The following is a 27,933-nucleotide window of genomic DNA, read 5'->3' on the forward strand; positions in this document are numbered from 1 at the left end:
ACATTTTCTAGAACAAGCGCAGATGGTGAGTCACTCCACACCTGGATATGGTCAGGCCAGCAGAAGCTGGCCCAGGGTGACCCACTACACTGAACTACAGGGTCATCCTCTGGTGGCTGCAGGCAGCATTGAGGGGACACTGAGTTGGGACACTTAGGATCCAGTCCCTGTTCCACCCCACCCCCATCTTCAGGACAAGCCCTTTCTATCTCTGAACCCCTTCTGTTCTGCAGCAAGAGGAGTGGCAGGGACACATTTGGGACTCTGCTGTCTCCGAGTCTCCATCCTGGGGGTGTCTTCAGATCACCGATGATCACACAAAGGGAAGCCATAGGCAAAGATGCCCAGGGGGAGTTCCATGTTGGAGGAGTCAGACAGCTGAGGGTTTGATCACTTCCCCTTTGCCTCAAGGGTCAGGCTTGACTGAGCCTCATTGAGCCACTGTCACCAACCTCTTCAGCTATCCCCAGGAGGACCTGGCCATGCTGGTCACCACACCGGTCACCACGCCAGTCATTACCTTTGCAGGGACTGCCATGCCTCACAAAGGAAGATAAAGGGCTGGGGCACGGCTCAAGTGGTAGAGCTCCTGTCTAGCAAGCACAAGGCCCTGAGTTCAAAACCCAGTACTGGCAGAGAGACAGAGAGACAGAGAGAGAGAGAAAGCCTCAGACCAGATCCCCCAAGCCCCAGGAGGTACTGTAGAAGACATGGCTCAGGGAAGGAAGGGAGCCAACAGAGGGCCTGGTATCCAGCGCCTGGAGCAGAGGAAGCTGGGAACCAGCAGATCCTATAGTCCCTAACACTTCTGCCTTGCTCTGAGGAGATGTTGTGAGTTGCTGCTGCAGAGAAAATCCCCAGTGCTACAGGAGGGGCCTTCAAGAGCTGAGAGAAGAGGCTTGTGCCATCTTCTCCCCTAAAGCCAAGGAAACGACCGGAAGTGAAAAGCGACAGAGGAATTTTTGTAGCTGAGACTGGGGGAAAACCCAGCCTTAGGCCACTGCTCCAAGCAGGGCCAGCCAATTCTGCCATGAGCTGCAGTTCAATCACCAGCATGTGACACTGTGATTCCTCCATCTGGTCAAAGCTCAATGGGCACACATTGACAATGGTACACTGGAGAATGAGAGCAAATCCAGCATGGGAGCCCTTGACAGGTTGTGCCCATGTGAGGGAAGGAAGCTCAAGTACAAGGTCACGTGGTTAAAAATCTGACCTCCTTCACTGAAAGCTCTCCTGCTGTCCCACTCACTTTTGGGTCTCAAATTCCCAAACCCTTAGTTCTCAGCCTCCTTCTTCTCCTTCAGCCTCCTTTGAGACCAAGGCGACCCACCTAGACCCCTACAGGCTACGTGATAATGGTCCAGGCAGGCTGAAGAAGGTAAACTGAGGTACTCAACACCTGAGCCCATGGGGAGCATTTCACATTAAAATTATAAAAGTGATGATGAAGATGGTGATGGTGGCGATGATGCTGATGCTAATCACAGTAACAATGATGGTGGTCATGGTGATGGAGATGATGGTGGGATGAAGGTGGGGAATGATGGTGGTGGGATGATGCTGGGAATGGTGATGAGGATGGTGATGGTGGGGATGGTGGTGGGGTTGATGGTGGTGGGGATGGTGGTGGTGGGAGGGATGGTGATGGTGGGGTGGATGGCGTTGGGGTTGATGGTGGTGGGGATGGTGGTGGGGTTGATGGTGGTGGGGATGGTGGTGGTGGGATTGATGGTGGTGGGGATGATGGAGGTGGGGTGGATGGTGGTGGGGTGGATGGTGGTGGGGATGATGGAGGTGGGGTGGATGGTGGTAGGGATGGTGGTGGTGGGGATGATGGAGGTGGGGTGGATGGTGGTGGGGATGGTGGTGGTGGGGTGGATGGTGGTGGGGTGGATGGTGGTGGGGATGATGGAAGTGGGGTGGATGGTGGTGGGATGATGGAGGTGGGGATAATGGTGGTGGGGATGATGGAGGTGGGGATGGTGGAGGTGGGGTGGATGGTGGTGGGGATGGTGGTGGTGGGGATGGTGGTGGTGGGGTTGATGGTGGTGGGGTGGATGGTGGTGGGGATGGTGGGGTGGGGTTGATGGTGGTGGGGATGGTGGTGGTGGGGTGGATGGTGGTGGGGATGATGGAGGTGGGGTGGATGGTGGTGGGGTGGATGGTGGTGGGGATGATGGAGGTGGGGTGGATGGTGGTGGGGATGGTGGGGTGGGGTTGATGGTGGTGGGGATGGTGGTGGTGGGGATGATGGAGGTGGGGTTGATGGTGGTGGGGTGGATGGTGGTGGGGATGGTGGGGTGGGGTTGATGGTGGTGGGGATGGTGGTGGTGGGGATGATGGAGGTGGGGTGGATGGTGGTGGGGATGGTGGGGGTGGTGGATGGTGGCTAATATCTATTGCTAGTCCTATTTGCTCACTGTCTCATTTCATTTTACTATTTAAATGGAAAACCCAATCTTAGAGGAGAAGTGCACGGCCTAAGGTTATTTGGCAGCCAGCCTGGATTTTGTTGACTCCATGGAGACCTTCACTGGGAAAGTCAACCCCAATGGCCATTCGGGTTCTGAGTAGCAGGGGACGGCCTCGCACAAATTAATTTAATGAGATACCCTGGAGGGCTTACAGACTATAATCTGAGATGGCCTGCATTTCCCCCCAAAGCTTCTCTCCCTCCTCCCTTAGGTGTCCTTGGGGGATGGGCACCTGGGCAAGGCTGAGCCTGGTTCTGGAAAGTGCTACTGTCCTAGGTGTGACCACCAGGTGGCAGAGCAGCCGCACCGAGCCCAGCCCCCAGCAGTCCCAGAAAAACAGAAAATACAAATTAAAAAATGCCTTGGCCTGGAAGCAGAAAGTCAGTTGGAGATTCCGGGAGCCTTCTGGCAAATCCGGGAGGATTGACCTTCTGCTGTAAGCAAAGCCTAGGGGTGTCCATGACAGGCAAAGGGCAGAGAAGAAACAAATTGTAAAAGCATATGGAAGAAGGACGGACGGAGGAAGAGAAGTGAATTCCTCCCCAGATAGCCTCAGATTTCAGTCTCTGGGAGCCCAGAGACTATGAAAGTGAGGCCCTAAGTACCAGAGCAACAGCCTGTCCCCCACCCGGGGCTTATTCTAAAGATGAATCCCTAGGCCCAGTGCAGCCTGGCCCTGTGCACTTCAGAACTGCCTGTGACTTCTGATCCACACTAAGTTTCACCAACAGCAACAGAGCTCACTTCATTTTACGGACTAGAAATCGGGTGCCAGGGAGGGGCCCACTGTGCAAGGTTGTGTCCAGGCAGCACAGGAGCAAAGCACAGATCTTTGCCGGCCTTTGGGCTGTGTATACCATGGCTGTGCCAGTTAGCAACTCTCTACCGTGACCTCCTGTGCTGTACTTTGGCTTGGTTCTCCCCATCTCTCTGTATCTGCTAGAAAATTCACAATGACTTCCTACTCAGAGAGGTAGAGTAAGGAAGAAGCCCCGGCTTTGAAACCCAGCCGAGAATCTTGGCTGCCTGGCTTCCTGGCTAGTAGCCATCTTGACTGAGTTCTCCAAGCCCTCTGGGGGAGATTCTGGGAAGTTGAGTGTCCAGATACCCATCCACATCTCACCCATGCTCCCCACACTTCTCAGACTTCTCTCCACAAACTGACTCAAGCTTCTTCCCTTTCACACCCTGGGAGGTGACTTGAGGCTGGCCTAATTCTGACCCAAATCCTATATTCCAGCTTTAACTGGGATTTGCTCCATGACAAGCTGGATGTCACTCAGCAGCTGCCCAGGGACATTGGAGAGAGCTCCACTTTAGTATCTGGTTTGAATTTATGCTTTGCTATGTGACCTTGGGCAAGTTGCCTGCCCTCTCTGAGCCTGTTTCCTTGTTTGAGGAAGTTAACATCATTTCTCTTCTAGGCTGCTATGAGGAGCAAATGAAGGCACAGAACCAGCCCTTAGTGCCAGGAGCAGCTGTCACTAAGAGGCACAAGGGTATGGCTGGCTTTGCCCCTCTTCAAGGACCATGGAAATTGGGCTGGCCTTGGATGATGGGTCAGAGAGGTGTGACTTTGTGCACTTCCATTCCAGCCCAGAGATGTCAGGAAATGGTCGGGGGAGCTTCCAGTCTAAGAATGCAATCCGAAAACTCAGAACAGAAGCTTCCTGAAATAGCGGGTCTGCGAGCTGGTCTCCCCAGGCCGCCTGGTAGAAGCGCCCATGGAGGAAGACTCGCCAAGGTCTGGGTCAGCCCTCATAGAGAAAGGCCCTTCCCAGGCCACATGAGGCTTCAGCCATTGAACTGATTTTCATGGTGGGTTTGGCTTAGGCCATAGGCATCCTGACTGCACAGGACCCATGAAGAAGATTTGAAAGTCAAGACTCAAGAGCGAGAGGGGCCAGCTGGTGGGCGCTGTGTGCCCAGCGCCTCACGCTTAGCCCGGAATCTACTGAGGTTAAACTTTAACCAGGCATTATTTCCTCCACCATGTAACTCAGTAACAACACCGGTTTGCTTCTGATTTTTTTTTTTTTTAAATCTGCTCGACTTTACCCTTTTAATGCGGGAGAAGCCAGAAGGTGGCTTAGCCCTGTCCAGTATGACTTGATGGCAGCTCAGATGTCCCAAGTATTAGGGCACAGTGAGTGCTCTCCTTAATGTCCCCACTGTAGAGTGTTGGAACATCCCAGTGGTTACTCCTGGATACAGGACAAGGACAAATTTCCTTATAGCATCCCAGAGCATCTGGGAACTGACTCACCTGTTCACAGGACAGCTGCCACTGGCAGGGCGAGCAGTACGGGTCTTGGTGGCTTGGGATTGGAACCAAGCAACAGATTTACACTAACCTGCCTACTGACCACCAGGGCCAGCGCTGTCCATGGCGTTCGAGGAGCTCTTGGAGCGAGCAGGGGGCGTAGGCCGCTTCCAGGTCCTGCAGGTCTTCACCCTGCTTCTCCCAGCTGTCTTGACACCTTGTCACCTGCTTCTGGAGAACTTCTCAGCCGCTATCCCTGGCCACCGCTGCTGGGTCCACATATTGGACAATGGCTCCCAGGTCCTCACAAATCTTACGCATGAAGCCTTCCTGGCCGTGTCCATTCCTCCCGGCCCCAACCAGCAGCCCCACCACTGCCTCCGCTTCCAGGAACCACAATGGCAGCTCCTGGACCCCAACGCCACAGCCGCCAACTGGAGCGAGGCTGCCACGGAGCCGTGCATGGACGGCTGGGTCTATGACCGCAGCACATTCACCTCCACAGTTGTGACCACGGTAAGGGTCCCCACGCTGGCCCACACAGCTCACCTCCTGGCCAGCCTTGCATGACAGCCACCCACCCGCTGACAAATGACGTACTATTCCCTTGAGTTAAAGAAAGAATTATCCAACGATGCTTGAGGTAGTGTGGGAAGTACAGGGACCCCTGCAATGGGACCTTATAGTGGGAGGCAGAGAATGGGCTCGGCTTTGAGGGTAAATAGGCAATTTGTAGCCACAAAGCAGAGGAGGCTGGCAACAGGAAGGTCAGACATAGATCTAGAGGGTAGGACGTTCTTGCTGGTTCTTGATGGACTGACATACAGGGTTTTTGTTAGATTGCATAGGAAGTACACAGATGGATCTAGAAACTTGGCCAAGTGAAGAATTTTTATCACTTGTGCATTTCCGGCTGCTTATGGTAGCCCAAGTTGGGTTTACAGGATGGACAAGGAGGCCGTGGGGTGTGTCCACTTTAGAGCAGTAATGTGGGCACAGCAAGTCCTCACCCAGCACCTTTTAGGTGGCAGGCACTGTCCCAAATTCTTGTCCTCTAGTCACCACCTCACATGGCCATGTTGGGTGGCTCTTATTTAATCAGTGCAGGTGGTGGTCGTCTCTTTCTCGCCCTAGACATGACTGGCTTTCAGTCTATTCAAAGTGTACTCCTAGCCAGGTGCCGGTGGCTCACACCTGTAATCCTAGCTACTTGGGAGGCTGAGATCAGGAAGATGATGGTTTGAGGTCAGCCGAGGCAAATAGTTCAGAAGACCCCATCTCCAAAATAACTAGAGCAAGGATTGGAGATGTGACATCTGCTTTGCAAGCATGAAGCCCTGAGTTCAAATCCCAGTCCCACCAAAAAAAAAGGAAGTTTACTGTCCTAACAAACTTTACTATGATTGTTACTTAAAAGAAAAAAAAGAGAGAAACTGCTGGGTGCTGGGCTTCAACCACAGCAGACCCTTTCCCCTGTGGCTGCCACTGGGAACCTAAGGACCCCATGGTGAGGGGCTGGGCTCTCAACCTAGTCCTCCCTTGGTCACCCCATCCCTACCATAACTCATCTCCCAAGCTGTCATGCCTCCTGTTCCAGTGGGACCTGGTGTGCAGCTCCCAGAGACTGAAGCCCATGGGACAGTCCATCTTCATGGCAGGGATCCTAGCAGGAGCCTTCATCTGGGGCCTCCTCTCCTACCGGTGAGTGTCTCCTCCCCTCCCAGATGCCTCCAGACACAATGGCAGCTTGTGGGGCCGAAGGCATAGGGGTGTTGCTGAGCATCAGTGTTCCAGAAGACAGTGGCCTCCCAGGTCTGCCATGCATGTCCCCCAGCCCCAGGCAACACTCATGTCTGAACCTCAGTGTGGAGGCAGCCTGCACTGTGACAGATGGAGCTTCAGTCATTGCACCAAGCCTTACTGAGCGCCTCCTGTATGCCAGGCACTGCACAGACCCTGCTCTCTGGGAGCCGACGGGCTTTGGGGTCCTTCTTGCCATTAACTCCAGGTACACAGTGTCCTGTGAACCAGAAATAACTGCAGGACAGGACGACTGGACCCACCCTAGGGACTGGGAGGGAATAGGAGGAGGCTGTGTCTGAGCAGAGACCTAAAGGGTGGCTGAGATATATTTGGCAAAGAGAGGGGAGAAGCCAAGAGGGTATCAGGTGTGGCCAAGGCTGAGTTCATGAGCAGTCAGGACAAAGGACATCTGTGTATCACACAGGCCTGGAGGTTAGGTTAAGATGTTCTCATCTCTCTAAAGATGCCAGCCCCATGTCCCTCTTTCTCAGCTGAAGGCCTTATCTCAAGAGCCCTGACATGGAGTCTTCCCATCTGCCCACCCTCAGGCATCTCCAGGCCTGCACACGAGCCTGTGTGTTCTGGCTCCACTGGGTAGAGGAGCTGTGGCCAGCCCTGTGTGTGAGTCTTGGCCCCTGTAGCTGCGTAGGGACTCTCTGCCCTGACAGGCTGCTCTAGGTCTCACAGATCTTGATTTGCCCTTCCCTACCCCCCAAGTGCAGCAACTCTGTGGACAATTCTCATGGCCTCCTGTTCCCTAGTTCACACTCCAGTGAGCTGGTCACAGGCCTCCTGCCTGTGGCCATTCATCCTCCCCTTTGCCACATAGCTGCTCTCTCTCCCTCACCGACCTCTCTTCTTCCCCTCTTGTGCCTCCATCCCAAGACCTTTCCTAGACATCTCATGAGAGCAAAGCACTTCACAGGGACAGGAGACACCCAGTTCCCACCAGAGATGGGTGCGCAGAGGCAGTGGTAGAGGAGCCGAAGCGCCCGCTGCCCTGGGCAGGGCTTAGAGTCAAAGGGACTCAGGTCACCCAGAACACTGATCGGTATTACAGGTACCGCAGAAAGTGATGCTGGCTGCAAGGAGCATAGACCATGTGAAGGGCTAGCTGGAGATGGGGTAGGGAAAGGGCAGGCCAGCCCTAGAAACTTCTCTGACAGGGTCATATTTACACTCAGCTGAGATCTGCAGCTGGGAAAAGCTCTCTTTGACATCCTTCCTTCTCTTGGCTTCTAGAACATTCACACTCCTGCTTTACCTTCCAGGGAGCTCAGCCTTCCCTGCTCCATCTCCGTTTCTCATCCCCTCATCTCCACTCCAGACGGAGAGCCAGGACTCAGTCCAGACTTTCCACATTCTCCTCCTGCCTCTTTCTGTGTGAGGCTTCACTGCCCAGGCTGATGACCTGGAAGTTATCACACACAGACACACACACACACACACACACACACACACACACACACACACACAGCAAACCCACCTGCCAGCTGGCATCTCCATCCAGAGGTTTAGGAGCAGTTCACCTATGAGGCCTAGGCTGAGCTACTGACTCCTGCCATGGCCCACCCTAGCCAGAGTCCAGCAGAAAGCTGTCCCTGACTATGACACCCTCTCATCTCCTTCCCTCACCCTTGGCTTTTCTTCCAAGACACACCTGCCTGTCCCCTCTGCTCACCCAACCCCCATCTCCCAGCTGGACAGCCTGGCTGCAGTGCTCAGAGGGACTTTGCCCAAACTTGGAGGTGGGTCTGGTTTATGTCCAACCTGAAGCACCCCAGAGCCCCAAGGCACTGAGGACAGTCCCTGCCTGCTGTCTCTAGCCACACCAGCCTCCTCTTGGACCTCCTGGCCTCAGGGCTCTGTGGTGATCTGCTCTGCCTGGGGGTCCTGCCACGGCTGCCTGATGCCCAGCACACAGGCCTCAGCCTGATGCACCCCGTCTGAAGGTCCTTCTGGGCCACGCCTGCTCCCTACATCAGAGTGCTGAGCTCAGACAGTACCAACTCGCCCATCTGCTGCTTGAATATTGTCTGGATATCTGTGAGAACACAGGGACTTGGTGACACCCGGTCATTATTCCATGAAGACAAGAACAGCTTCCCAACATTCATAGGCTATGCAGACTCCAGGGACGGACCACCTGGGTCTAAAGCCCAGCCTGGTCCCAGGAGACGGGTTTCTTCACTTCTCTGTGCCTCAGTTTTCCCTGGTCAAGGGAGATTCAGCACCTCACATGTAGTTATTGAGAGGATGAAGCGAGTTAATCCACATACAGCTCGGAACTGGAACCTGGCACAGTTACTGTTACCATCATTATGTCTTCCTGAGCGTGGCAGGGAACCTGGGCGACAGGGACATGGTCCAGTTTGCACTTTTAGGGAACTGAGCAGCTGCTGAGTATGGATCACACCAGTACAGGCTGGCGGCTGTCAATGCAGACGCCAAATCTCAGTTGGTCAGGGAGTCACCTGGTGAGCCTGGGGTCTCATCAGACTCTGGATCTCACTCACCCGAGGCCTGAGTCAGGGACCCTCACTCCTGGCTGTTGTGCTGACACACCAGGCCCTGTGGTGTCCCTCCTCCACTCTGCCCAGTATGCACTTGAGTGGCACTAAATTCAGTCAGCCTTTGGGGCTAAGGGGACAGGGGGCCAGAATGGCACAGTGAGCATAGGTGTCAAGCTGAGGGCTCCGCGAGGCTAGCTTGCCCAAGGTCACACATACTTGGCTTCCTTGCTTCACTGTCACCTTGCTCAGTTTAGTTTTCACAAACTGAGATCCCAGGAGGCATGTCATCATGAACAGTGTCACATGCCCACGGCTACTCAGGCGGGGCAGAGCTGGACTGGAACCCAAGTGCTGGATGCCGTAGCCTGAGTTCTTGACTACAAGGCTGCGCTGACCCTGAGAACAAGGTACCACTCTTTGGATAACAAACGCATTCCGTGTGTACTCCTAGAACCTCAGAGAAGCTTCTAGAAGTTCCAAGAAGGAGAAGCTGCCTCTGTGAGTCTCTCTGCACCTTCCAAGCACCTGACATTTGTCCCTAAGACCTTCCCCAGACCCCTTATGTTCATCTCCTCCACAGGATCGGGCGGAAGCCAATGCTGAGCTGGTGTTGCCTACAGATGGCTGTGTCCAGCACAGGCGCCATCTTTGCCCCGAATTTCCTCATCTACTGTGGTCTCCGGTTCCTGAGTGCGTTTGGGCTGGCCGGCATCATCATGACTCAGGGGACACTGAGTGAGTCCCATGTTCCAGCTCCTGCCCTGGGGTGGCAGGAGGTGCCAGGCCCTCACCTGTACCTCTGTGTCCTTCTTCGTCTTGCAGTGGCCGAGTGGACCACAACCCACAGGAGGGCTGTTGCATTAACAATACTGGGCTGTACCTACAGCACGGGCCAGATGGCCCTGGCCGGCCTGGCCTTCGCCCTGCGGGACTGGCGAGACCTCCAGCTGGTGGTGTCTGTGCCCCTCCTGGCTATCTCCCTCATATCGTGGTCAGTGTGGTGTGGGACCTCTTCCCATGGGAGACCTGGGTTGGAGGTGTGTCCCTTCCTCCCCTTGACCGACAAATACACTGTCCCAACACGTGGTAAGCCACAGGAAGGCAAGGACATTCATCATTCCGAGTTCTCGGATGGGTGTTTCAGCCAGAGGCCTGGGGCTCCCATCCGGCCTGGATAGGTAGCCATTGGCTGACATGGTATCGGCTCAAGTAGAGACGTAAAAATAAAAGTAACTAGACGCCAACATTTAAAAATCAGGAGATATTTAAAGGCAAAAGATGCTTTTACCTATTCCTGAAAAATGGAAAGGTCCAGAGCTACGGTCCAGCCACAGCAGAGCAGCAGCCTCTGTCCCCTGTCCTGTCACACTGGCACTGTCCCTACCCACCAGTTTCACTCCTTCAGACTTGCCATCCAAGTCTGTAAGGACTGACATTGGATATGAACATATTCATTGTCACTATGATTTGGGGTCCTGCGAAAAGTCCCTAAGGTCTAGAAGTACCTGCATGGATCGGAGGAAAGGACACAGAGAAAGAAATACAAATTAATGTCACCTTAAGTTTTCTTGTGCCCGGGAGCTGGAGCCAAGCAGAGCAGGGCCTGGATAAGCCTATATAGAGAATGACAGGGTCTCATTTGTTCAATTTCAAATATCTCCTGAGATCTTACCCCATGCCAGACATGGCATTGGAGATACACCAGTAACCAAAGATAGACAAAAGGCCACTCATGGCATGGAACATATGTCCGTAAACAGGAGCAAGAAGCCAGAAGGAAGCCTATCTCACAGGCTCACACGTGTTAGGCCACCCTGGTCATGCAGGTCCACCAGAGGCAAATCAACACATTTTCTGGTCAGGAAGATATGCTAATACCACTGATTTCAGATAAGGGACTGAGGCCCACGTCACTTGCCCACAGTCACTCAGCTGGTGAGTGCCAGAGGCAGGACTTCTAACCACTGTGTCCAAGGCCTCCAGAGATGCTCAGCTCCCAAACAGGGTGAGCCCCTGTGCATTTCACCAGCAAACTGATTCTCCCTAATGTTGGGACAAAGCAGGCTGGCTTTACAGACACTCAGCTCTGCCTAAGGGTGTTGTAAATGTGCCTTAAGAAAGAGAGAGAGTGAGACAGAGACAGAGACAGAGAGAGAAAGAGAGAGAGAGAGAGAGAGAGAGAGAACCCAGCACAATGTAGCCTTTCTATCACAGAAATGACCCCAGAATCACTATACAGAAGGCCGCCCCTAGGGACAACCGCTGCCAAGGCAGCCTGTCCACTGGGTGGACACATGGCTCTGGCAGGTAAGCTCCTGGTGTCCAGGGAGGCCAGCTGGGGGTGACATGGGGAGGAACAGGGTGGCCAGACACTTGGACCCAGCTGTATTCTCAGCCTCACAGCTGGGTCTTTCCAGCATAGAAAAGGACCACCTGCCATCAAACTAGAGGGTTCCTTCCCCACCACCACTTCCCACCTGACCCAGGGAGCACCAAGAACACACAAGAAGAGCACAGTCCCAACCAAACCCCCCACTGCTCTATCAGGTGGCTGCCAGAGTCTGCGCGATGGTTGATTATCACCGGCAAAGTGGACCAAGCACTTCGGGAACTCAAAAAGGTGGCCAAGATAAATGGCCATAAGGAAGCCAAGAAGACACTGACCACAGAGGTAAGACTCTGTTCACAGCCAAGTGTGGGACTTGACCCACGGAAAGACATCTACACATATGTTATCTGTGTTATCACCATTGTCGCCCCCAACTTCCACCACCTCCATCAACTCTGCTGACAGCAGTGCTACAAACCACACCTCCACCATCCTTACCATCACCTCCATCACCAACAACCCCTCCCATCCCCTCCATCTCCTCCATCCACTCCGCCACCATCATCCCCATCCCCACCATCATCTCCATCTCCACCACACCACCGTCATCACCAGCATTACCAAAACGATACCACAATTATCACCATTCCCCACACCCTCAACGCTCACGCATCTCACATCTACCTCATGGGACTGCTTCATGTATTTGGGGAAACGGGTGTGCTTATTCGAAGGTAGCTATTTCAAGAAGCAGGTAGAGGATGTCCTGCCAGACAGCAGAGGACACAGAGCCTCTTGGGGGTGGAGACTGGGGAAGGCTCCCTGGAGAAGGCAAGCTAGATCTGGAGAGATAGCTGAACACAGGGCAGGCAGGACGCAGGGGAGCAGGTAGGCTGGTGGGCCGTACTGGGAGGTGAGGACGCAGGGGAGCAGGTAGGCTGGTGGGCCGTACTGGGAGGTGAGGACGCAGGGGAGCAGGTAGGCTGGTGGGCCGTACTGGGAGGAGAGGAGCTGGCTTTTGGCTGCAGCAGCATTGCCCCGGGCCAGCCAGGAGGAGCGAGGAAGCAATGGCAGGGGCTCTGTGTGGTGCCTGGCAAGGGTAACCTTCAGCTCAGTGTTCTGAGCTGGGACACAGGCCCCTTCTCTGCTCAGACCAGATGAGCCAGGCCTATGGAAGAAACAGGGCCCAGAGAGCAACTTTGCTGCCCTACCCTGCCACCAGCCCAGGGGGCACAGTGTCCTGAGGCCAAAGTCAGACTTCCCATCACTCTGGGCACCATTCCCTGGCCTGGAGGCAAGGCAGTGTCATTGTCCCAACACTCACTGTGTCCTCCTCCTGTAGGTGGTGATGGCCAGCATGGAGGAGGAGATGGCCTCTGCAAAGGCCCATGGCTCAGTGAAGGACCTGTTCTGTGTGCCTGAGCTCTGTGGCAGGACTTGTGCCATGCTGGTGGTGAAGTACATAGTCATCTATTCCCCCACCCAGAGACAGGGCTGGGTGCATGGGGTGGTGTTTAAGGAATACAGGACCCTCAGGCCTCCAGGGGAGCTCAGGAGGCCAGAGTCTTGGCAGGCAGGTTCTGGAGGATGATCAGCTGCAGAGGCCCAGCTGGGCTGGTGACTCCCCCCCCAGGAAACCAGGGTCAGGATGAACCAGGGGACCAACCACAGCTAAAGAGGCCCACTGCTTGTCAGCTGCACCCCTGGATGGTGACGCAGCCTGGCCATCCCTTTACCCCTTACAAGACTCCACTCCACAGATGGGAAGGCCAGAGGATTAACTAGCCCAGGATGATGGGACCAGTGTTTGAACCCAAGCCGATCAGCATCCTTGCTCAAGGCTGTCACCCGCCAGGTCCCATACCCAGGAGGTCCTGCCTTGACACCCAAGGATGGTGGGAGCCAGCAAAATTCCCTTAAAACAAATTTATTTGCAGTGACATGCAAGAGAACATATTAAGAATAGAATCAGGTTTGATTGGAACTTTATCTCAAAATAAAATGAAAGATTAACTCATACAGGTTATTATACCAACTATTTGTTACATCTTTGAAAAAGAAAAAGAATGGGATCAAATACTTTTTTGGATCTTTTAGTTTTAGTTTTAGTGTTTTTTTCCTGATAGATTAGAAGGAGGCCAGCGTCCAGACATCCTACCCTCAAACCAAAAGCCCTTCAAGACTTCCTGTCCCTGGGGCTGCCCATCCTCCTTTGTTATTCAAATCCGACGCTTTGAAGCTGCTAGTCCTGTTGACTTTCAACTGTTAACCCAGTTGTTAGCATGGAAGGCTCGCATCACGCATCACTTGCATAGTTTACGAAACAATGCAGGTTCTGCCGCATTGCACATTGCGGTTCCCTCTCTGGCCTGGGCTGCCAGGGGCCTACTAGGTGAAGCCATCAGCTGACTGACAAAGTTGAGATGAGTGGCCCAGTTAAGTAGTGATGGGGACGGATTTTAAAAGTGGCTGTGACCTCCCAGACAGCTTGGTGGGGGGTGGCACTGCGGTGCTGGGGGTCCCTCTTGTCTTCAGCAGGGACCCAGCCTCTGACTCTGCCTACAGCTTCTCCGTGATGTTCTCCTACTATGGGCTAGTCCTGGACCTGCAGAGTCTGGGCAGGGACATCTTCCTCCTGCAGGCCCTCTTCGGAGCTGTGGACTTCGTGGGCAGGGCCACCAACGTCGTCTTCCTCAGGTTCTGGGGACGTCGTTTGACTCTGGCGGGCTTCCAGGCCCTGGCCGGCTTCTGCATCCTGGCCAACGTGCTCGTGCCCCAAGGTGAGGAAGGGCACCTGGGCAGGGGAGGCCTGGCCAACATCATGGCCAGCCACTCCGTACCGTCCATGTGGCCTCCTTCCCCTCTCCTGGCCCCCAGAACCTAGATTTTTGTGGTCACTGTGCCTGCGCTCTGCCCAGTCTGTGACCATCCCAGCCTGTGCTGCCTCAGCTCAGGGAACCAGTCCCTCGTCCTAACCCCCCAGCTATTTTTCCCAGGAGAAAACCGAGGTTCAGAGAAGTGAAGCAGGTCCCAAGTCATTGGGCTTGTGAGTGGGAGCTGGGCTTGGACCTGAGGGGGCAGAAAGGGCCTGGAAGGCTGCTTGTTCAAACTGAGGCAGAGGGGACACCAAGCAGACAGTGTGTGCACATGTGTTACTGCAAGTCATTTCTGTGCAAAGAGCTGAGGAGTTTCCAAGGGCCCAGTCTTTTCTTTATTTCTTTTTCTTTCTTCCTTCCTTCCTTCCTACCTTCCTTCCTTCCTTTCTTTCTTTTCTCTTTCTTTCTTTCTTCCTTTCCTTCCTTCCTTCCTTTCTTCTTTCTTTCTTCCCTCCCTCCTTCCTTCCTTTCTTCCTTCCTTTCTTTCTTTTTCTTTCTCTTTCTTTTTTTCTCTTTCTTTCTTCATTTCCTTCCTTCCTTTCTTTCTCTTTCTTTCTTTTCTTCCTTCCTTTCTTTTCCTCTCTCTTTCTTTCTTTGTCTGTCCCTCCCTACCTCCCTCTTTCCTTCTTTCTTTTTGTTTGCCATGCTGGGCTCTGACCCAGGGCCTTGCTCATGCTGAGCAAGCTCTCTGCCACTGACCTACACGCCCACCCCCGCCCCCGCCCCCGCCCCTCTCAATGAGCCAGTAGCACCCTGAAACCCTCTCAATGACATCTTCATCACTCAAAGCCAGAGACTGGGGTGGCTGATGGGAGCATGTGTCCTGCAGTGGCTGCAGAGCCAGGAGAAAGACAGAAGGATGCCCCCAGGGGGAGGGTGTGCAGCTCCTCACCTGCCCCAGGCCACAGCAGGAGCCCAAACTGTGAGAACATCCTCAGAGGCAAAGGCTTTCCGTGACACTGTGACACGACACACACATGACCACGTGTGAGCGTGTGTGTGTGCACGGGCACGCACGCACGTCTATGTGTCCAACCCCGTCAGACATTTCATGACAGTTTAGAAAGAGGAAACCAAGACCCAGGCTCATGGTGGACAGTAACCCCAGCTCAGCTTCCTTGCCGGGGCTCCTGCCACCTCCCCATGGTCCCCAGAGGCAGGACAAGGGGCTGTGAGAAGGTCACCGCGCCTGGGCACTCCACAGCCCTGCTGTGGGCCTGGCATGTCATGACCTCCCCTTCATGGCAAAGGAGAAACTGAGGACAAAATTGCTGCCCCCAGACTCACACCAGGCCATCTCACTCTGCACCATGTTCCCTCCTGGCCTGGGACCGGGTCAGCCCTGCCTGGGACTGGTGAGAGAACCTAGTATCCCCCAACCCTTGAGAGGCCATCTGCCCCCTGGGTGCCTCTTGGCAGACCCCACTCTCACCCGTCTGTGCCCAGATCTGCAGACCCTGCGTGTGGCGCTGGCCGTGCTGGGGAAAGGCTGTTTTGGAGTCAGCTTGACCTGCCTCACCGTGTACAGGGCGGAGCTCTTCCCGACTCCATTGCGGTAGGTGTGCCAGCCTCGGGAGATAGGCAGGGGCACACCAGGAGGGTGGACAGGGCAGGTGCAGGGATCTGAGGCCAAGGCTGTTCAAGACCTCCAGAAGCCTCAAAGACATCAGGACTGGGTGTTTTGTTTTGGTGTATTTTTTAAGACAGTTTTGCTATGTAGCCTAGGTTGCCTTGAACTCTAAAAATCCTCCTGTTTCAGCCTCCTGAGTGCTGGGATTACAGGCATGTACCACCACACTTGGCTTTTCAGACTTGGTTTTGAAGTTCTTTTCATTGGGCTGAAATCTTAAAAAAAAAAAAAAAAAAAAAACATGATATAAAGATCCAGAGCAACCCTGGTAGCAGTAGTCCCGTCCTCAGAACCCATGTAGCACCCCACCATTAACATTTGGGTAAACTGAGGCTTGAGGTGAAGGACTGACATCAGAGGGTGGGACTGGGTCCAGCTTCCAGACTTTCATCCAGCCTTTCTACCACTTTATGATACTCCCTCTTTTGCTCATTTCTCCATTCTTTCATTCACATTTTTTAGACATTTGTTTGTTTTGTTGCTATCATACAGATACCCAGAGCTGGAAGTCTGGTGGTCTACCAGGAGCACTGAGGCTACCCCCAGTTAGCTAGAGACAGGGAGAATATGGCAGGCCCTAAGAGTTCCCTTGAAAACCAATGGGAAAATCTAGGTGGGCCCCATGGAGGAGGGGGGTGGTTTTGGAGGCCTAGAGGAGGCAACGCCTCAGCTTTCCCTTCCCTTCCATCTTTGGGCCCAACCAAACCATCCTCCTGCCACAGTGGCAGCTGTGATGTGGGTCTGGGCCTCCATACCTCACCACAGGATGACAGCAGATGGTTTCCTGCAGTCGGTAGGCCGCCTAGGGGCTCTTGTGGGCCCCCTGCTCAGGATTACCCAGCAGTCTCTGCCCCTGCTGCCACCACTCTCCTATGGTGCTGTCCCCATTGCCGCCGGCCTGGTTCTCCTGCTCTTCCTCCCAGAAACTCAGGGACTTCCACTGCCTGACACTATCCAGGATCTGAAGAACCAGTGAGTGACCCGTGGCCAGTCTGGGGCGGGATTGGGCTTCCTTTGGGGCCAAGATAGAACCGGGCCCAGTACAGTGGGGCAGAGGCACAGAAGGTAGCAAGGCTGGAGTTCCTGAAACCACTTTATCTATACAACCACCCTGCCAGGAAGGTACCATTACCATTCCATCTGCAGGGGGGAAACTGAGGCATGGAGGCTGGAAGTGACTGCCCCAGGGCCTCCCAGGTAGAAGGTGCCTTTACCTTAGGCAGGAAATGAAGCTGGGCCACTGCTGGGGCAAGTTACATGACTTCTCTCACCAAAACTGACACCCGAAGAGATAGACAGTCTCCACTGTCCTAGCTCAGCATTCCCATGAACCTCAGCCCAGGAGGATGACAGGGTGAGTTCTGTCAAAGCCTCTGGGGACAGGTCCTGAGAGAACAGGATGGAGGGAATCAACCCCAACTCCACTGTGTAGACAGAATCTCTTCCACTTGCTTCCATGCCCTCATCTGTAAGATGGGCATCAAAATTTTAAAACACAACCCTCCCAGCCTCACCCACAGAGTGGTTTCAGGCTTAAGTGAACAATTATATTAAGGCACTTGGACCAATGTCTGACTCACAACAATGCATCCTGGGTGAGTGTGTTCTGGCTTGGGACCAAGGTCATGATTACAGTAGTGACAACAGTTGATACAGTGAGTCCTCCCCACCCCCCTGTAACTGGGTATTGAGCTCAGGGCCCCACAATTGCTAGACAAGTGCTTACCGCTTGAGCCAGTCCATTGTTTTAATATATATATTAAATATATAGATATATAATATATACATACAATTTTTTTTAATTTTTGAGACAGGGTCTCGCTATGTAGCCCAGGCTGACATGGAATTTTTGATCCTTCTGCCTTAGCCTACCAGAGTACAGTGATCACATTACTGCTTAATATGCCTTCTTATCAGAGCAATACAATAACTCCACAAAGGGCTATTATTGAATAATTTCACTGTCGAGGGAATTGCAATACTGAAAGGCTTTGTAACTTGCATAAGGACACCGCGTTGAGAGGCAGGGAAGCTGTGACCTAATTTATTCTGCCATTCCACTCACTTTTGTCACTTATCTTCTATGTTTCGGACACTGTCCTAGGTTTGGGGACTATGGGGTGGGGTAAAACCCTAAAATCATAGCACTTACACTACAAGACCAGGCTCCTAGTGCCAGCCACTTTGCCATGTGTCACTGCTATCTCTTTGGATTATTCTAGATCCACGACAGACAGGGACAACCAGCGACAGACGGTCATTACAGAGAGCACATGGCTCTAGAACTTCTGCCTGCCAGGATCCCTTGGGCCAAAGACCTCCAGAGAAGAAGCCACCTGTTCAATCTGAGAGCAGAAGTGGGTGGTGGGCAAGACCGGGCAGTGCACCGAATGGATAGCCCGGCATCCATTGTGACCGGAGGTCATTCTTGCCACTTGGCCCTGTTCTGCTCTCCCTGGTCATGCTTTCTGTCCTGCACCAGCCCTGCAGGGATGGCCACACCCAGTCCAGTCGCCTGCACAAGATGGGTCTCCTCCCTTCCCTGCTGCATTCACATCTCCCTCCCTAACCGGACACCGGGTTCCAATCTCACCCCGACACGCACAGAGCCCTTCTCTGTGAAACAGGAGTGACCTTGAGCCCACCTCCTGGGTGGGGAGCCGGTCCAGGCTGCATCGTGAACCCTGCCCAAAGCACCCAGCTGAGGAGGAGTGAGGGGGTCTGCGATCCAGCCCAGGCTGCCTTGTCCCTGTCACCTGCCATTTGGGTGACTTGCCATCCACCCCAAGAAAGGGACTGTTCTAATCGTCTGCTGCTTACCCATTGCTGTGGTTCTGAGGACAGCCAGGCACATGACCTCAGCGCTGGGCAGATGAGTCTGATGACAGTTTATTAGTCACATTCACAGGCCAGGAGGACAGCACTGCCACCACACAGGGCCACATGAGGTCTGTGTTCAGCCAGGGGCTGTGGGGTGCAGGCTCTGTGGTGTCAAGGTGACTCCTGGCTCCCAGGGAGGATGTGACAGGTTTGTCCGTAGGTGGGCTGGGAAATGAACCCCATCAGGGAGTCCCCACGAGGGGACTGTGCTTGGTCCCATCAGTAGGAGGGGGCCTCTCTCTCATGCAATGCACTCCAGGCCAACCCATCCTCCTCCCCCACCTCGTGACTCCCAAATCCATCTACTTCTCCTTTGCTGTGTGTCCCCTTGGTCATTCCACTCTCATGTCTGGTACCCAAAGGGGTTCCTGCCGTCACACTGCCCTCCACACAACAGCCGCTTGCTTGTTTGGAGACCTAATTCAGTTCTAATCCTCGCTCTGCTTCAAACCCTCCAGTGACTCATGACAAGGGACAAACCCCGCGCCATCCCCGCCCATGGGGCCCAGGCCTGCTCAGCCCCTGTGGGCCCCAGCCTTGCTTCACACACAGCAAAGTTCTACTGACTCACAGCACAAGGGAGTGTTTTTGAGCATCACAGAATTAAATGAAAAATCAGTAATAAATTTTGTGGATGCTGTGGGGGAGCTGTTAGGGAGGGAGAAGGGGAGGAAGAGGATGAGAAAGAGTAATAAAGGGTCAAAGAGGACTCTGTGCACACATGGAAGTGCCAAAACGAAGCGCCTTGCTTTGTACAACTTACTATGCAGTAATAAAAATATATTTTAAGGTGAGATTGATAGCAAAAAGATTCTTAGAAAACTTCAAACTTTATAACACACTTCTAAATAACCCATGAGTCAAAGGGGAAATTAGAACATATTTTGAACTGAGTGAAAATGTAAAAATTTGTGAGATGAGCCAGGAGTGGTGGTATATACCTGTAATCCCAGCACTCAGGAGGCATGTTTGAGGCCAACCTGGGCTACATGGTGAGACCCTGTCTCAGAGACAGAGAGAGAAAAGAGAAAAAGAGAGGCGAAACTTAAGAAGGATTAGAGAGAAATTCATATCATTGTCTATGTTAGAAAATAAGAAAGTCTCAAATCAAGCTTCCATCCTGAGAAATTAGAAAAAGAAAAATAAGAGCTAATTTAACTTAAAGTAAGCAAAAGAAGAGAAATAATGAATAGGAGAAATCAAAGAAATGGGGGGGGAGCAAATGAAACCTAAAGTTGATTCTTTGAGATCAATAAAATTATAAACCTTGAGCCACACAGATTATGAAAAAAACCCACAGATTACCAATATAGGCAACAAGAAAGGAAATGTCACTGCAAGTCCTACGGACATTAAAATAGCAGTAAGGGAAAATGCTGAGGACTATTTTACCAATAAATTTGATGACTCCAGTGAAACTAACAAATTTCTTGAAGAATACACTATCATCTCACTCACAAAGAAATACATCACCTTATGACTCTGAATCTGTTAAAGTAACGAGCCAGGATCCCATGGCTCATCTGTAATCCTAGCTACTTGAGAGGCTGAGAATCAGGAGGATTTCAGTTCAAGGCTAACCTGAGCAAATAGTTCTCAAGACCCCATCTCCAAAATAACCAGAGCAAAATGCACTGCAGGTGAGGCTCAAGTGGTAGCATTCCTGCTTCGTGAGCACAAAGCTCCCAGTTCCACCAAGAAAAATAAATAAATAAACCTTCTCACAGAGAAAATTCCAGGCCCAGTGGTGAATTCTGCCAAATGTTTAAGCAAGAAATAATAGTAATTCTTGAGCCAGAAATGGAGAAGCACACCTGCGATCCCAATGCTTAGGAGCCTAAGGCAGGAGGATTGTGAGTTCAAGTCCAATCTGGGATACATAGGGAGTCCCTGTTTCAGAAGGAAGGAAGGAAGGAAGGAAGGAGGAAGGGAGGAAGGAAGGAGAAGGAAGGGAGGGAAAGAGGGAGGAAGGAAGGAATAATAACAATTTTGTGCAAATTCTTTCAGAAAGTTAAAAAAGAGTTAACACTTCTCAGCTCATTCCATGAGGCCAGCATTTCCCTTATACCAAAAACCAGAAAAAAATATTCTAAGAAAACTTAGCATGGCCTCACTCATGCTAAGCAAGCATTCTACTACTGATCTAGTTCCCCAGCCTGAGGCACAAAAACTCTTAACAAATATAAGTTGAATTTAATAACATACTAAAAAGGGCAACATGACTCAGTGGACTTTATTCTAAGAATACAAAGTTGGTTTAATATTTGAAAGTTAAGGTTAACAAACTAAATTATTAACAAACTAAAAAAAAAGAGTGCAAGCCAGATATGATGGTACACAACTGTAATCTCAGCACTTGGGAGGCAAAAGGCAAGAGGAGTTTGAGGGAGGTGAGTCTGAGGCCACTGGTTTACATAGCAAGACCCTATCTCAAAAGAACAAGAAAATGTCAGGCCCCAGTGGCTCCCGCCTGTAATCCTAGCTACTTGGAAGACAGACACTGGGAAGACTGAGGTTTGAGGCCAACCCAGGCAAAAGTCAGTGAGACCTTACCTCAATCAATAATCTGGGAATGGTGCATGGACTGTCATTCCAGCTATGGGAGGCTATAGATAGGAGGATCACATTCTGAGGCTGGTCCACGGCAAAAATGTAAGATCCCTACCTGAAAAATAACTAAAGCACAAAAGGGCTGGGGGCGTGCCTCAAGTGGTGGTCTAAGAAACTTTGAAGTAGAACTCAAATCTAATGCACACCATATCTGAAAATTAATTTCATCTATATCAGAGGCCTAAATACAAGAGGTAAAATTACAAAAAAAAAAAAAAAAAACTTAGAAAGAAACTAGAAAAAATCTCAGCAACCTTGGGTTTGGCCAACACTTCTTGAATGCCACACGAAAATATTAACTGCAAAAGAAAAAAATGATATTTTGGACTCCATAAAACCTAAAAACTTTTGTTTTTCCAAAATACATTACTACAAAAACAAAAATGCCAGCCATGAGCTTGGGGGAAATATTTGAAAAATGTCTGTGTAGAAAATAGGAAGAATGCTCACAACCTGACAATAAAACTGTGCCATTTTTAAAATGGGAAAGGGTTTGGGCAAATGCTTCAGCCAGCTCGAATGATAAAGGATGATGGACACCATTGGGAAAATGCAAATTAAAACGAAACACCAAGCAGCCACTCAGTTCCGTTGAGAACTCGGACCCATTGTGCGGGGGTGAAACAGAACAGCCTCTCCTCAAAAGAGCATGGCAGTTTCTTCCAAAGCTTAGCATCCAGGGCTGGGGTGTGGTTCAGTGGTGGAGCACCTACCTAGCATGTGTGAAGCCCAGGAGTTCATCACTAGGGGGTCAAAAAAAAAAAAGCTAGCTAGCTGGGCATGGTACCTCACACCTGTAATCCTAGCTACATGGGAGGCTGAGATTGGGAGGATCACTGTTCAAGGCCAGCCTGGGCAAATAGTTCTCAAAACCCCATCTCAAAAATAACCAGAGCAAAATAGACTGGAGGTGTGGCTCAAGCGGTAGCACGCCTGCTGTGCAAACACAAAGCCCTGAGTTCAAACCCCAGTCCCACCAAAAAACAAACAAAACAAAACCAAAAGCCCCTCACATCTCCTCCCATAGAAGCAGCCTTGCACACTGAGCATTTACCAAGAGCAACCAGAGTGCCTGCCCATGCAACAATCCGCTCGTAGCAGCTCTGTTCACAGTCACCGAGAGCCAGAAACAACCAAAATATCCACCAACAGATGAGCAGAGGAACAAAATTTGATAGATTTATACAATCCAATACTATTTATATTAAATTTATGTATGTCTATAAAATTCGAGAACACACAAACTAACCCGCTGTGACAGAGAGATCAGTGTTTGTCCAAGACCAGGGGAGGGGATGGAAGGAGGCAGAGAAGAAGTGCAGGATGCTTCAGGGTCATGACCTTGACCGGATAGAGTGTCACGGGTGTGCCCTGTGTCAGAGACCCATCTGATATAGGTGGTCGATCACACTCAAGAAAATGTATGCATTAAAAATTATAGTCAAATACTGTTTGAGAAAGAGGAGGAGGGAAGGGGAGGCTAAAGGAATATAATAGAGGGGTGAACATGTTCAAAGCACCCTGTTCAGATCTCTGGCATGATCGCTGAGAAAATTCTTTGTAATATCAATCAATGCTATTTTTAAAAAGCCAAAAAAAGGGGAGGTGGGGCTGGAGGTGTGATTCATGTGGTAGAGCGCCTGCCTAGCAAGCACTAAGCCCTGAGTTCAAACCCCAGTACTGCCACAAAAGGAAAAAAAATTGCAGTCAGATTTGTAAATGACAGGGCTGGGGTGTGGCTCAGTGGTAGAGCCTTCACCTAGCAGGCACGACAGCCTGGGTTCATCCCCAGTAGCACAAAAAACAAAAAAAATCAAAATTATACTCAGACAAATTCCCTTGTACCCACTACCTAGCTGAAGGAATAGAACCTTGCCAGTACCTGACAGCCCCATGTGGTCTCCCTGGTCATAGTCCACCTCCCAAGGTGACTGTCACCTGATGCTTCTGTTTTCTTCATAAACGTGCCACTTCCCGCTGCCTGGTAACGCCAGCGAGGGGTTCTGCATCCTTTCATTTACTTCTTTCAACTCCATCTTCGGCTGGGCACACCTGCATATGGTGGGGTGGGGACATGGGGGACCAGGGTTGGGGCTGGAGGTGGTTGAGGAGGTGAACCCTCTGCAGAGGGTTCAGAGAGAGGGGCGGGGCTAAGGCGGGAGGGGAGAGGCTGAGGTGAGAAGAGAGTGGGGAGGGAGGAAGCTGGGGAACAGAGTCAGGCTGCCGGACCTGGGGAGGAGCCACTTGGGTCTGGCCAGGAACTTACAGTGGGCCCTCTCAGCTGCCTGGCATATGTATGTGGGTCTTTTTGTGTGTGTTTGTGGTGCTGGGGATGGAACCCAGGCCCTCGCACGTGCTAAACCCCACACTGAGCCACACCCCTGGCCCCTGCACATGCATTTTTTTCCAGCTCAGAAACAGGCATGAGCTCGAGAAAATGAGGTACCCCAAGCAATGGACTTAGTAACTGTCCCCAAGGAATTTGGCTGACACCACGTTTCCCAGCATAGCTGTTGATACCTATTACCTATTAATTCACCTGTCCACGCACGCCCACATACCATGTGATGAGGAGGGCCGTCACCTCCATGTCTCCACCCCAAAGCTCACAACTCCAACCTGATTCCAAGAACACGGTGGCTCATACCTGTAGTCCTGGCTACTCAGGAGGCAGAGATCAGGAGGATCGAGGTTCAAAGCCAGCCGGGCAAATAGTTCATGAAATCCTATCTCGAAAAAACCCTTTACAAAAATAGGGCTGGTGGAGTGGCTCAAGGTGGAGGCCCTGAGCTCAAACTCCAGCACCACACACACACACAAAAAAAACAAGAACATAGGACCAACCCAAACTGAGGGACTTTCTACAGAATACCTAAACACTGCTCTCAAAACCGTCAAGGTCATGATAAACAAGCAAAGATGGAGAAACTTCCACATGCCAGAGAAGGAGGTATAGTGAAGAAATACAAAGCAGTACATCAGTTGGATGCTGGGAGGGGAAAAAGCGATTAGTGGGGAAACAGATAAGGCTGAAAGGCCTGCTGCAGAACAGTAGCGCTCACTGGAGAGGGCAGTGCCGGACTCGGCCTGCAGGGGGCAGTGCAGGGCCCAGCCCATGGAGTTCAGGGCAATAGCCCTTCAGGTCCAGCTGGCCGTTGCCATGGAGCTGGTGAGCCCAGGAATTGTTTAAGTCAGTGGAGACACAATTTTTATGTGAAATCTCCAAATGTTTATCTTTGGCTGGATTGTTTAAATCACTACCTTTGGACCACACAGAGGAGCCAAGTCACAACCATTTTCAGTGGTGCCATGTGAGGACACTCTGGCCAGTGCAGTTGACCCAGGCTTCAGCCACTTCCTTCTGGGGCCTCTCCAGACAGGGTCCAAGACCAGGCACATCTCCACAACAGCAGGACTTAGCCACACACCTGTGACCTCACAGCCCCCTGGGCTGCCTTCCTGACATCCTGGCCTCCACAGTGCCACGCTGAACTCTGGGTGAAGGGCACTGAGTTCTACTTGGCTAAGTCCCACTTCCTGCACTTTGGGTTAAGTCCTTAGGAGACCCCTTGCTCTCAGTGCCATGAAACGGTCCAACCTTGTACATGCTGTCCCCCTCCCAGACGGGGTCCTCCCCAGCCTGGGACATGGGCCTGTGTCCCCCTCCGAGAGGCCCCACTCACCTGCCTCCCATCCTGCATGCCGTTCCACATGCTCTTCATTGCATTCATCATCCTTACACAATCGTCTTTTCATAGGGAGCAGGCGGGTGGCCTTGCACTTGAGGCCCTCCACCCTGCCCCAATCCATTATGCAGCAGATGCTCCTGCTCTCCCTTCCTCCCTCCCCCACCCTGTCCCCAGAGCTGTGCTCCAGGGCCTGACTCAAGGCATCTGTTTAGAAACTGATGGATGGATGATGAAGAAGAGAGTGAAGAGGCCATTCCGATTGGTCTCCATCCCCTTGACTCCATCTGCTAAAAGCTCTGCCTCTCAGCCTCTGCACAAGGTGAGGGCATAGGTGAATGGTGCGTGGGTGCGTGTGTGACCCTGAGTGTGCATGCATGCATGCTTGAGTACTCGTGTGCCTATATGTACATATGTGTGTGCATCCATGCGTGTGTATCCGTGAAGATGAAGTCTATTTCAGGACACAGATCCATCCAGGATAGACACAGAGGAAGTGTCACAGGAACACAGTCTGACTGCAGCGAGGGACATACAGCCTCACTTATCCCCTCAAGCCCTCCTGAGTCCTGCCAACAGCATGTCTGGGAGTGAGCTGACTCTATTTAGTTGTCAGAGGCTCAGTTCTCCCGACATCTGCCATGCAGGTGTACTTGCTAGAAAAATAAGGGCTCTTTGTTCAAGTCACTAAGTACGCATTAGACCTGCGTGAAAAGATGAGTCAGATTTCAACCCGGATTTCTACCTGCCTCACTCTGCGGTGCACAGTGTGGGTCCCCTCATCTTCCAAACGCCAAGCTGACCCTTAATCTCCCTGCTCCGCTCCCCGAAGACCTCCTCCAGCTTAGCCTCAGGGCTCTCCCGCATTCCCCACAAGGCTCCTTGTCAAAACCTTTAAAACTAATGATAATAATAGCAGCGATGTGTACAGAGCAGTCACTGTGTGCCAGGGACTTTTCTCAGTTGTTTACATAAACTCATTTAGTCTTCACAAGGGCCTTATGAGATCAGAACCATTATCCACCCCCAGGGGAGGAAACTGAGACACAGAGAAGTTAAGCAACTTCTCCAAGGCAGAGGCAGCACTGAAATCCAGGTAGCCTGACCCCAGGGTCTGTGTGAGTAACCATTGAGCCACACTGCCTGTGGTTCGGGAGAATCCCTGGGGTGTGTTAAATCAGCCCTGGCTGCTCTGATTTCCGCCTGTGCTGCTTCTTCATCCACAGAAGCAGGAAAGAAAGCTCCTGCTCGCACACTGGGTTTGCACACTACCAGCCAAATCCTGCCACCATGTTTTCCTTTCCGGTGAGAAGAGAGGCGGAGTATGCCAAAATCCACATCACGCCTTCCCACCCTGCCCCCACCAGCCTTGTCCTCACAATCCCTTAAAATTGCTCTTCTGCACAACAGGCAGCAACGCACATAGTCAGAAAAGACAACTGGTTCTCTGCAAAAGAACAGGCAGTCCCCAAGCATGCACTAAGCCAGCTGTGCGCATCCACTAGGCCAGTGAAGACACCGGGGTCCCACAGGAAAGGCTGCTCCAGGAAAATAGCACAGGGATGGAAGCAGTATTTGCCCTGCCTTGTTCAAATGTGCCAGCTGGTCACACCAGGCTGCGGGCAGGACACCGGACAAGATGGTGCGAAGTTCAACCTGTTCAAGCCACTCTCACCTTGACAGCCTGGTTCCAATGGCTGGTTAACATCTCTGTGTTGAATTTTAACATGAAATATCTTTTTGACACAGCAAGGAGAGCGAAGTCCCTTTGGAACAAGAAGGCCAGACTTGCAGGAGCCGCTGGGCACATGAAAAGGAAGGGAACAGAGCCAGGGCTCCACGCTCTCCTTGACCTATTTAGAGCAGATTTGCTCAGTGGGCCAGAGGAGGGCCAGCCCGCCCCTGGGAAGCCAGGCAGAAGGGTCTGCATGGTTGGGGCAGCTTGCACGAGGGGCCAATTAAAGCCATGCATACCTTCATCCTCGAGCCACCTCACCCATCCAGCTGGTGCTGAGCCAGCAGTCCACCCCTGCCCCATGCCTCCCTTCCCACCATGTAGCCTCTGGATGACTGGCGGGACACACATGCACTCACTGGCCATCTCCCCCTCCCAGGGGCCAGCAGAGGAAATGTCCATGGATGCTCCAGAACGCTACTGGGATGGGGAAAGGGGGCCTGGAGACCACGTGTCCCCTGGAGTGAGACAGCTGCTCTGGGGGCACCTCCAGAAGTCAGCCTGGGAGGCTGTTTTCTATCTGGGAAAGCCTGTTACTGGGCCTTTGGACTACACCAGTGCAAAGCTGGAACCTGGTCCCGAAGGAGAACAGGCCAAGCAATGGGGTGGGGAAACAAAGGCATTTCTTCCCGGGCACCAGAGGATGCTGACAGTGACTGACCGGGTGCTGAGGAGGAGGTGCAGGAGCTGGGATTTGGGGACTGGAGATAGGAGGGACCTGCTAAGGAGAAGGGAGCAGGTGCTGAGGCAGGGGCTCCTACATAGAGCTCAGTGGCTTCCCGATCCCCTTGGTTCCCCCAAGTCTTTGTTAACCAAGGGTGTTGGGAGAGTTCAGACACAAGGGCCGGACAGACCTAGGCTGGAGGCCTGCCTGCCACAGGCAGCTGGGTGACTTGTCTTCACTACTCTGCACCTTGGGTTCCACCTCTATAAAAATGGGTGCAAGAATGGTCTAGTTAGCTAGGAACATTGTTGGAAAGATTAAATGAGTCAACAAGAAAAGACTTGGAATAGTGACCAGGACATAGCAAAGACTCAATAGCCAGTGGTTACCATCACCATCACCACCACCACCACCACCACCACCATCATCACCACCACAGTCACCATCATCACCATTACCATCAACAC

General features: G+C 52.2%; 1 protein-coding gene and 1 long non-coding RNA gene across 10 annotated transcripts; one reads left to right on the top strand and one right to left on the bottom strand.

The window, feature by feature from the left end:
• The first annotated feature begins 4,531 nt into the window (after positions 1-4,531).
• On the top strand, positions 4,532-19,397 carry Slc22a11 (solute carrier family 22 member 11). 9 transcript variants are annotated; one of them, XM_074048636.1, is made up of 10 exons: positions 4,533-5,256; positions 6,317-6,441; positions 9,637-9,791; positions 9,879-10,047; positions 11,604-11,727; positions 12,728-12,838; positions 13,951-14,165; positions 15,708-15,816; positions 16,657-16,863; positions 18,114-19,397. In XM_074048636.1, the coding sequence occupies exons 1-9, from the start codon at positions 4,864-4,866 to the stop codon at positions 16,837-16,839; spliced, it is 1,584 nt and encodes a 527-aa protein (XP_073904737.1). In that variant the 5' UTR covers positions 4,533-4,863; the 3' UTR covers positions 16,840-16,863; positions 18,114-19,397. The 9 variants fall into 9 exon arrangements, with proteins under 9 accessions (XP_073904747.1, XP_073904737.1, XP_073904714.1 ...); XM_074048613.1 differs by having other exon boundaries at positions 16,682-16,863; XM_074048597.1 differs by having other exon boundaries at positions 4,534-5,256; positions 12,728-12,843.
• LOC141413975 (uncharacterized) lies at positions 16,073-27,867 on the bottom strand. Its single transcript, XR_012439055.1, has 2 exons — positions 23,320-27,867; positions 16,073-16,106 (listed from the first exon to the last, which is right to left on the bottom strand). It is a non-coding gene; the product is annotated as an uncharacterized lncRNA (long non-coding RNA).
• Between the last annotated feature and the right edge of the window lie 66 nt (positions 27,868-27,933).

The sequence above is a fragment of the Castor canadensis genome, chromosome 1, assembly GCF_047511655.1.
Source record: "Castor canadensis chromosome 1, mCasCan1.hap1v2, whole genome shotgun sequence".
Lineage (NCBI taxonomy): Eukaryota > Metazoa > Chordata > Mammalia > Rodentia > Castoridae > Castor > Castor canadensis.

Bases quoted from the DNA above. Each gene is read 5' to 3' on its own strand.
- Slc22a11 (XM_074048597.1), top strand. From the start codon at position 4,864: ATGGCGTTCGAGGAGCTCTTGGAGCGAGCAGGGGGCGTAGGCCGCTTC. The intron at 9,792-9,878 runs GTGAGTCCCATG...TTCGTCTTGCAG, and splicing joins CATGACTCAGGGGACACTGA to TGGCCGAGTGGACCACAACC. The intron at 14,166-15,707 runs GTGAGGAAGGGC...GTCTGTGCCCAG, and splicing joins CAACGTGCTCGTGCCCCAAG to ATCTGCAGACCCTGCGTGTG.